Source organism: Mirounga angustirostris, unplaced genomic scaffold (genome assembly GCF_029215605.1).
Source record: "Mirounga angustirostris isolate CCGP_5_RB_7025 unplaced genomic scaffold, mMirAng1.0.hap1 SCAF_2, whole genome shotgun sequence".
Classification (NCBI taxonomy): Eukaryota; Metazoa; Chordata; class Mammalia; order Carnivora; family Phocidae; genus Mirounga; species Mirounga angustirostris.
Window position 1 is genome coordinate 124051707 of NW_026991710.1, and position 10440 is coordinate 124062146.

Sequence of the window (10440 nt, forward strand, 5' to 3'; positions counted from 1 at the left end):
CCCAATGGAGCTCTTTTCCCCACAGGATGCTCTGTTAGCTTTCTGAAGTAGTCAGGCAGCCTTGGTCACATGCCGGACGTCCCCTCCCTCCAGAGAACATTGCTACCTTCATCTCTAACGCCTCCTACCATTCCCAGCTCCCTGCTAGATATCTGCCCTTTGAAAATCCCTTCCTCTGTCACTCCCCCCATCACCGTCCCCCTCAAACCAGCCTTGTCTCCTCTGCTCCTGTCTATTGGGGGACTGACCATACTACTGCATAACCCAGGCATGAAACATGGGTCATCTTTGCCTTCTTCCTTCTGACCCACGGCCAGTCTGCAGCTAGAGCCTGTCAATTCTGTGTCTTCCGTGGGAGCTCTCACATGGGAAGAGCAATGCAAACCACAGCAGAGATGATGGCTAACAGTGAGGGAGCACCTGTCTGTGCCCGCCACCAGCACTCAACACTTCTCAGGTGCTACCTCACTGAGTCTCAGAGTGGCCTTAGGAGATGGTGCTGTTAACTTCATTTTGCAGATGAGGAACTGAGTCCCAGAAGCCTCCGTTAGTAGGTATCTTGCTCTTGTTGTCAGTTGGAAGCAGCAATTCTAACGCCTGCCTGCCGGCTCTACTTCCTTACTTGTAATTCTATCACCCGCACCCCCCCACCCCCGACTCATTACTTCTTGCCCAAATAGCCTTTCCCTCCTGATTTGCTTTTTTTCCCGTTCAAATCCATCCTCCAGAAAACGTCAGGTGTATCTCCCCAAATTTGACTCTGTGCCTGTCTCTTCCCAGCCTTCCTTACAGTGACTGATTTAGAAGCCAACAGTAAAGACAGATTCTTCACATTTGCTTTTACAAGCCAGAGTTTGGCCTCTGCCTTTCCATAAGCTTAAGGTGCCCTCTCTGCATAGGCTGTGCATTTTCTTACACTGTTTGCAGAATCTGGAGCGTGCCTCTTCCTCCTCAGTTCTGCCTTGCTTTAAATTCTTCCCTGTTCTTCAAGACCCAACTCAAATGCTCTCCCTTATGTGAAACCTTTCCTCAGCTTCTCCTGCCAGCTCTCTGTGAGCCTCCAAGCAGTCTGTACCATCCTTTCTGCTGCCTTAAGTGCTAGCTGAATTCTCCTCAGTTACTTCTTTGACACCCCTGAAAATTCATGTGGAGTTCTCAATAATAAGCATTTTATTGATTTGTTTGATACTTTCTGTCAAGAACACAATAAAGGGAATTTGGACGTGTTGCTAATAAGAGCCATGGATAATTCATTCCAAAGTCTAAGGGGGAAAGTGAGTGTGTTAGTTCCCTAGGGTTGCTGAATAGCTTAAATCAATCAATCAATCAGTCAATAAGTAAATAAATAAATTCATTCACTCATTCACCCACTCACTCACTATTCCAGAGAATGGGAGTCCAAAATCAAGGTGTAGGTTGGCACGGCCAACCTCTAAGGCTCCAGGGAAGGCTCTTTCCTTACCTCGTCTGGCATGTGGTAGTTCCCAGCAATCCTTGGCATTCCTTGGTTTGTAGACACATCACTCCAGTCTCTGCCTGTGTTGTCACATGATATTCTCCCCTGTGTCTATCTTCTTATGGCCATTTTCCCTTTGTGTCTTTCTTTTCTTATAAGGGCACCAGACATACTAGATTAAAGGACCACCCTACTCCAATATGATCTCATCTTAACTGATGGCTTCTGCAATGACCTTATTCCCAAATAAGGTCATTATGTTAAGCATGTCTTATTCTGATGTTTTGACATCTGGGGCTTTACTGATCCTGGGGAGAACACCCTTTCTGGGGCTATAACCAATTCCTTGAGATAGTAAACTGAGCATGCTTTCCATATGCCAGTCAATCCAGAGCCCATTTTCTCTCCTTGACTCTGTCGTTTGGGCTCTTACACTCCAAGTCAATATTCTGCCCTTAGCACCTCGGGGCAGGTACCATATGTCTTGGCACAGCTCTTGTGCTCCAGAGCCTGCTGAAATAATTCAAACCAACCAGTCCTCAGTCTTGCCTTGCCTCTTCCTCACATGGAAAATACAATAAAGCCTCTTGCCCACATTTCCCCCTTCTTCCCTCTGCCTCTTGGCTGACCCTGGCTTACCATGCCTCCTGTTTCTAGGGGGTATGAGTATAAAACTCTTCCTTCAACTCAGTCATTTTCATGTCACATTTCTTACCATACCTGATTAAAACAAATCCCAGGCACATTTTAAAACAGTCATGTTCTGAGACTCTAGGGAGTTAGAACTGCAGTGTATCTTTTTGGGGGATAAAACTCAACCCTAAGAGGGAAGAACCTATTTGCCCCTGTTTTATTTGCATTCCATTGTGGGGCAGTGACCCAGTGACTGACTCCTTCAAGGGACGAGCAGACTTGAAGTGTAGAGTGCAAGAAGGAGAAGCTGTAGTCGTCCTCTGTTCTTAAATATCACCCTAGGGATAGGCACTCATTACATTCACACTGAAATAGATAGACCCCCCCTTTTTTGGGAAAGGTGGCAAAATACGTTTAAATTCTCTGTTGAAAGATGTTGAACAGATGAGTTGTTGTCATCGTTGATTTCTGGGACTGTATTTGATTCTGAGTAATCTGTTTTTTTCTTTTTTCTTTTTTTTAAAGAAAGTGGAAGCCCAGAATCTCGTGTTAATGCTATCCATTTCTTGGTACACAAACTGCCAGAGAAAAATAAAGAAATGTTGGACATTTTGGTGAAACACTTAACAAAGTAAGCCCCCTTTTCTTCCTAACTTTCTTTGTTTTACTCTGGGTACTATGTGGGGTTCTTGGATTCATAATGGTTGGAAGTGGGGCTGTCTACACAATACCAGGGACCACGCCTGGAAAGGCAGGCTGGACAGTTGAATCACTGTGCATATTTTGGACAAGAGCATTGAAATATGATGCTTTCGTGAAGTTGTATAATTATTTGCTTAACATCACTGCCAGCAACTTGGGGTTTGATTGGAAGTAAGAGAAGAGAATATTATACACTTCCCTATACACGGGTCCTGGAAATGTGATTATAAGTCTGTTAGCGAATTTAGCCTGGTTTCACACCTACCTAACTCTAAGTTTCCACATGGTCTTTAAGTTAGTTTAATCCAGTAATAGGTAGTTATTTCATAGGATCCATTCTAGTCTTTTTACTCCCTCTTTAAAAAGCAAGCAAAATCTAATCATTTAGTGGAGAAATTAGCCCTTTCTTCAAACACAAATGACTCTTAGCTCACTGTAATTATAGAAATTTGGAGGTAAGAAGAGGCTGAGGAATGCTGTTTTAGAATGTTCTTAATTTTCTTTTGTTATCTTATTTATTTTATTATGTTTTTATTTTGTATAAAAAGAAACTGAAGGCCAGAGGATATTATGACCTGCCAAGTGTCCTACTGCTAGTGGAGCTATTTGTTCATTTAGTCAACACATATTTATCGAATGCCTTTTTTAGGTGCTTGTGGATACATAGTTGAACAAGATTGATGAATTCCCTACTTTCACGAAGTCGCTTCTTTCTAAGAGGGAAAAGATCATAAACAGATTACAAATAAAAATACGAAATAATTTCAGGCGATAAGTGGTTAAAAAAAATGAGGGGATAGAGAATATAGATTGAACGTGGGACTTTAAAGAGTGTTGTTATGGAAGGTATCTTGAGGATGGGAACTTTGAATTGAGACCTGAATTAAGCATCAGGGCTTCTGAGAACAGTTGTCTAGGTTGCTCACTGCACAATGTATTGGGCCAAAGGGGTGAATGTGGGTTCTCTGACCAAGTTCTGTGTGCTTGTGAAGCTAAATCTGATAAAGATACCATACAATCTGGTCATTCCTGGAAGCCAAGGGTATAATAGTCTGGGGAAGTGGGGATATTCTAAGTAGAGGGGAATGGTAAGAGAAGGTCTTCGGGGGGCACAAGTCTAACATAAACATGGAATTATTAAGAAAGCCATTGTGGTTAGAGCAGAGCATCGAGAAGAGAGGAATAGTAGGAAGGTAGGCAGGGGCCTAATCCCCTAGGTTCTTGTCAGATTTTGTTATTTCAGAAGCAGACATGGAGGACAATTGAGTGTCTTGACTCCTTGTTTTTAAGGAAACACAGAGTTGCAGAAGATTGTACGTCCCCAGCTATTGCCTCTCTTTTAACTGGAGACTTTCTCCCCCTGCCCCCTTCCTTATCAGTGTTTCAAATCACTCCAAGCAGAACCTCATGACTGTGGCAAATCTGGGAGTGGTGTTTGGACCAACTCTGATGAGGCCCCAGGAGGAAACTGTTGCTGCCATCATGGATTTGAAGTTTCAGAACATCGTGGTGGAAATCTTAATTGAAAACCACCAAAAGGTAAACTCTCTTTGTTTCTTCCATAGGGGAATTCCTGGTTTTGGCTTTATCACCATGTGAAACTAGCCTCTAAGATTCCCCACCACCGTTAAATGATTTTATTATTATTGCGATGATGAGTTTGGTTCTGAGAAGTTCCTGCTGAGCTTCTGTCTTCTGATGGATTTCCATAAATCTGAAGTTTACCTGGTCTTCTGTTATCTCACTGGTTTAAGGAAGCAGCATTTTACCCAGATGCAAATGACAGTCTGCAATATAATATTGAACTGTTTAGATTCTTTGCAGCTTTCAGTCCTATCTTTAGATTTCTCAAACTCTGTTTTTGTAACCTAGGGAAAATATTTTTGCCAATCTGTGTCACATTCTCCCTAAAAAAACACACATATAACTTCCCCTTATCTCCCAAATTGTGCTGACAATTTCAGGGGATTCACATGCATCCCTGAATCTGGGAACCCCAGGTTAAGAATCTCTGGTTTAAAATGAATAATCTCCTTAGTGACACATCATTTTACTTGTTTCTCTATAATCAGGGGACTACAGAAGTTTACAAAATATGATAGATTCTTTGAAGAACTTTTATGTGGTTTTTTCTCACTATCATTATAGATCACAGCCTTGCTAATAATTTTCCTCACTTCTTTTAAGATAGGGAATTTGAAAATTGTTAAAATGCTTGGTTACTCATTTGTTTATTAAAGGTTTGTTGTAGTTTGTTTGTTTTCAACTAAGATTACACTATATGCCAAGCATGTATGAGGTGCAAGGCTATGAAGAAGAACATTACAGCCCCTGATGGAAAGCAGCTCACAGTCTGGGGTGGTGCCCCATTTTGGGACTTGTATCCCACAGCACTTATCTCTGTCCAATGTGCTATCTAATTTATTTATTGTTGTAGTTATCTGTTTCTCCCTGCCAGATCCTTGAGGGCAGAGATCGTTTTTTACACTTAGAATAATACCTGGTACATACTAGGTGTTCAGTTCATATTTATTGGATGAATTAATGAACTCAATAAATTTTAAGGGGGTCAGAGGAGTGGGAAGGAGAGAAACAGAGCCTCCATGAGCAAAGCACGGTAAGAGCCTTGTTGCATTTGCTGTTTGCTAGAGCGATTCTAGCTTGTGTGAGTTAAGTGTGAAAGCTGGTCAGAGATTTTCTTGCCCAGGATAGTAAAAGCAGCTTGTTTATGGGTGTAAGAAGTTTGGGGTTTTTGTTTGTTTGTTTGTTTGTTTGTTTTTAGCTAGCAAGTGGTGCCCTAAGCTATCCAGACAGCTTTAAGGAAAGATGGCTATAATCGTTTTTAGAAAAAGAAATAATTGAGGACACCTGGGTGGTACACTTGGTTAAGTGTCCAATCTTTGGTGTCAGCTCAGGTCATGACCTCAGGGTCATGGGATTGAGTCCCACATCGGGCTCTGTACTCAGAGTGCAGTCTCCTTGAGATTCTCTCCCTCTGCCTCTCCCCCACTCACTCGCTCTCTTTCTCAAATAAATAAAAAAAAATCTTTAAAAAGAAAAAGAAATAATTAATTAGACCCACAAGCTTTGAAACAATGTTTAATGGTACAGCTATCATTAGATTAAGTCCCAATTAGGGAACTTTTACGCAGTTTATGGGGAAAATACTGGCTCTGGGTCTTGCTCTCAGATAAAAGGATCTCCATTGAATCCTGCAGCTTCCTATTTTCTTATTTGAAGCTGAGAAGATAAGTTCACAATTTTTCCGCTTGGGAAGTAGATAGTGCCGCCTTCACCTTGTTAACAAATCTTACAGGAATTTCCAAGTGGCATTGGTGAACCAATTATAATAGTGATGGCAGATGACACTGGACCCACTCTCAGAGATTAAGCTCCATAGAGCTAAGGAGAGGGTTTTCACTTTTCCGCTCTGCCTTTCTGTGGCTACGCTAGATAATGCTGTGAAGGCGTAGCCAATGTGAATTGAAGCACTGACTTCCTATTAAGAAGGGGGCAGGTGGGATACTGAGTTTCAGATTCTTCACTGAGTGCGTGGGTTTAGTTTGGAAGCACAGGGTGGGGGTGGAGAGCTGTTAGCTTGGATTAGTTCATATTTCTGAGAACTTAATTTCCCTATTTCCTCTTCTTTTCTCTCCGATTTCATCCTTGTCCACTTTCACTCCCGGCTCTTTGTTCCTGCTCAGCTGGACTTCACTTCAGAGTCTAGGCTCTGCTATGAGGAAGGATATTTCCGCTGACAAGGGTGGTTGTGCAGAAAACTTCACGTGGACGCATGTACCCATAGGAGCCTGAGGTTTCCTTGGCAACTGATCCACGTTTACCACCCAAAGATCTTGTGTTTGACTTGAATGTGGTGAGGGAGGGATGTGGTTCCTCTTAGTAACTATGTTTGAGAACAAAATGAGAAAGAGAGAGGAAGGAGGATAGAGGGTTAAAAAGAAGAGTCTTCTGGGGGGGGAAAGAGTTATAATAAATAGGGGGGCAAATAGGCGCAATGAGAGAGGGAATGAAGAGGCCTACGTAGTGTCTATGAAGGAGAACCGATGGAGGGGAAAGTGACAATAGAAGGAATGCCCTTTCTTTTCCTCAGTTACTTATTTTTTCATCCTGGGAATGTGAAAAATGTTGACTCTGACCAGGAACGTCACTAAAGCAAAAGAGGAAACTTTCAGCATATAATTAAAGCAAGAAAGCTCTGGATTAATTTTAGAGTTAGAAAAAGACCGAAGTTAATCTGCCTCGGAGATCACATTTTATCCTAGCCTTTTGCTGTTTTCATAAAACCCATATGTACTCTATAGGAAACTTAATCCACATGTTTTGGCCTCATTCCCACACAATACATTAAGATGTTGTTTTAAAAGAAGCGTTTACAGGCCAAAAATATTATCAAGGTCTTTCTTCCCGTGCAAGCCAGAAAATTGCAGTTCCCAGGTGGAAAAGGGTGCAAAATTCCCACAGATTTTCAAGTTGGGATTGTGCCTTATAATTTATCAGTTTTACATAAGTTTTCTTTCTTAAAGATTTTACTTATTTATTTGAGAGAGAGAGGGAGAGCCTGAGTATGGCAGGGAGAGGGTGGGGCAAAAGGAAAGGGAGAAGCAGGCTTCCCACCGAGCAGGGAGCCCGACGTGGGGCTCGATCCCAGGACCCTGGGATCATGACCTGAGCTGAAGGCAGATGCTTAACCAACTGAGCCACTCAGGAACCCCATAAGTTTTGTTCTTGACAAAGTATAATTCTTATGGATTAATGCAGTGTGTTTGTGGTGAGCGCCTGCTTGGAGTCAGATGTGATGTGAGATTTGGAGGAAGAGTCTGGCAGGGGAAGGATCTGTCCACCAGTAATTGCAAGATGCAGTGGAGAAGAGTACTCTCAGAGAGATGCAGAGAAAACTGCTGAAACTTCAGAGGAGAATTTATGTCCAACTGTGAGGATTCTAGAACGTTTCCTGACTAGGTGGTTTTAATAGGTTTTAGAATGGAGTTTGAGCAGGTGGAGATGTTTTAAGAGGACATTTCAGGTATGGGGAGGTCATGTAATTAAGAGAAGCCCCGAGAATATGTGTGCGTCTGGGAATGCAGCTTCTGTTGGAACAATTGTGAGGGGCATGAGATGTGGTTGGAAAGAGATTTGGGCCAGGTGTAAGGAGGTTGGGAATGCCACCCTAGGACTTTTGGATTTCATTTGGATAACCAGGGCCTCTCATGGTTTTTAGGTAAACTGCTTCAGGAAGTTTAATCTGGCATCAGGTTAGCAAACAGAAGGTGGAAGAATAACAGGTAAGAGGTCACGTGGCTGAGGACATGGTAGTGAGAGTGGGAGTTCAAGGGGAGCAGGCTTCATCTCCCAAGGCTTGGTGGACACAGTCCAGGGACTGGATCGGTGGGCCGTCTCAAAGCAATGTGTTAGGAATGATGGTCAGTAGGTCACAAATGAGGACCCAGACCTGGGAGAATATTAGGGTCATTAATAAAAATAGGGGAAAAATGGGTTTGGGGCAAGAGTTCAGTTTTTTTTTTTTTTTTTTAAGATTTTTTTTTTTATTTATTTGACAGAGAGAGACACAGCGAGAGAGGGAACACAAGCAGGGGGAGTAGGAGAGGGAGAAGCAGCCTTCTCGCCAAGCAGGGAGCCCAATGTGGGGCTCGATCCCAGGACCCTGGGATCATGACCCGAGCCGAAGGCAGACGCTTAACGACTGAGCCACCCAGGCGCCCCAAGAGTTCAGTTTTTAACGTGCTGAATTTTAGCTGTCTGGATGTCTAACAAACAGATGTGGGGCTCAAATTTGTGAGAGAATTTAGTGGTAGGAGGTAGAAGATAAGATAAAAAGGCATGATATTGGCATAGGAGAGTGTGCTCACTGTGCTATATGCTTTCGGTCTACTACATGGGGTACTTAACCTCCTGTAACCCTAGTGTTTACATGCGTGTATGTAAAATAGATACAGTTACTTAAAATAGATAAAATAGATACAGATACTTAAATATATAAAGTAAAACATATAAAGTGCCTATTGCATGCATATGTAATAGTATCCTTATGTATACAGAACTCTTATTACATATATTGTCCCTTTACACCATGGGAGAAAGCTGAAGGGTGAGAGATTAGCTTGTTTATGGGCACACTGCTGGTGAGTGGCGAGGCTTGGGTTTGAACTAAGGGTTGTTTGACCCCCAAACCTTTGCTTCTCATCACTAGGAGAAGGTTAAGAGCAATATCCTTGAGAAACACCAAGATTTTCCTATGACAACAGGAGCCAGAAGAAACCCAGGCAAGTTTCAGTGTTAGGATTGTCAGGGGCCTTGTCAGTGATGCTGGATGCTGGCACTATGGGAGAGCACGAGTATTTACTCCCAAGAGTAAAATGTCGAGAGCAAGAGCTGAAGTCGACTTCAATGAGTGAGCGTTGGGGAATGGGTGCTAACAAGTGCAGACCTATGTTGTATTTTTCCCACATGACAGAACATACGGGAGGAAAAGGCAGAGCAGACAGGACAGGGGAGGGAAAGAGTAGGGTAGGACTGCTAGCACCTGATGTGTATACAGTTTGCCAATCAATTTCAATTCTAGTTTTCGGTTAGCTAATTTCTGGGATTGGGGGCTCTTTAGAGGAACTTAGGGATGGAAAGAACCCTCCTGGGAGTTAATAGAGTTTGTTGAAATGGAGCCCATTCTGCTATGTTATACATTTGTAGTGTCCTAAAAGGAATTTGTGTTTATAATGTGACCCTCTCCTAGTCTCTCCCCAAGTCCCTGAGGGCCCTTGAAGATTATGAAGAGCCTTTGAGAATCATCAAAGAAAACATTAATATCAGTGTGGTTTTCTTTTATTATCCATCTTATTTCATGTTAATACTTAAATTGGCAGTTCATGTAAAGTAAGATATATAAGGTTACCTTAACCAAATCACTTTACATAATATATATAATTTTATTTTATTTATTTATTTTTTTAAAGATTTTATTTATTTATTTGAGAGAGAGAGAATGAGAGAGAGAGCACATGAGAGGGGGGAGGGTCAGAGGGAGAAGCAGGCTCCTCGCTGAGCAGGGAGCCCGATGTGGGACTCGATCCCGGGACTCCAGGATCATGACGTGAGCCGAAGGCAGTTGCTTAACCAACTGAGCCACCCAGGCGCCCCCATAATATATATAATTTTAATCCAGATTATAGGCGTGCCTTATTTTATTGCCTTTTGCTTTATTACCCTTCGTAGATACTGTGTTCTTTACAAGTCAAAGTTTTGTGGCAACTGTGCATGGGGCAAGTCTATCGGCGCCATTTTACTTTGTGTCTCTGTCACATTTCATGTTTTGGTCATTCTTGAAATATTTCAGACTTTTTCATGATTATATTTGTGGTGGTGATCTGTGATCAGTGATTACAACTTGCCGAAAGCGCAGATAATGGTTAGCATTTTTTAGCAATAAAGTATTTTTTAATGTATGTACTTTTTTTTTTAGACATAATGCAACTGCACACTTAATAGCCTGCAGTACAGTGTAAACATAGCTCATGTATGCACTGGGAAACCAGAAAATTCATTGGACTCACTTTATTTCAATGCTCATTTCGTTGCAGTGGTTTGGAACCAAACCCGCAATATCTTTAAGGTAT

At 42.2% G+C, this 10440-nt stretch overlaps 1 protein-coding gene across 8 annotated transcripts in view; it reads left to right on the plus strand.

The window, feature by feature from the left end:
* ARHGAP10 (Rho GTPase activating protein 10) overlaps nucleotides 1–10440 on the plus strand; it is a 316951-nt gene that overhangs the window by 213219 nt on the left and 93292 nt on the right. For 6 of the 8 annotated variants that reach the window (XR_010409583.1, XM_054508716.2, XM_054508715.2 and 3 more), the window contains 2 exons: nucleotides 2615–2720; nucleotides 4171–4330. Coding sequence is in view for 5 of the 8 variants with exons in the window: in XM_054508716.2 (XP_054364691.1) it covers nucleotides 2615–2720; nucleotides 4171–4330 (266 nt within the window). In the remaining 3 variants the exon portion in view is untranslated. Of the gene's footprint in view, nucleotides 1–2614; nucleotides 2721–4170; nucleotides 4331–10404; nucleotides 10437–10440 lie in introns of all 8 variants that reach the window. The other 2 variants (XR_010409585.1, XR_010409584.1) reach the window with 1 other exon arrangement.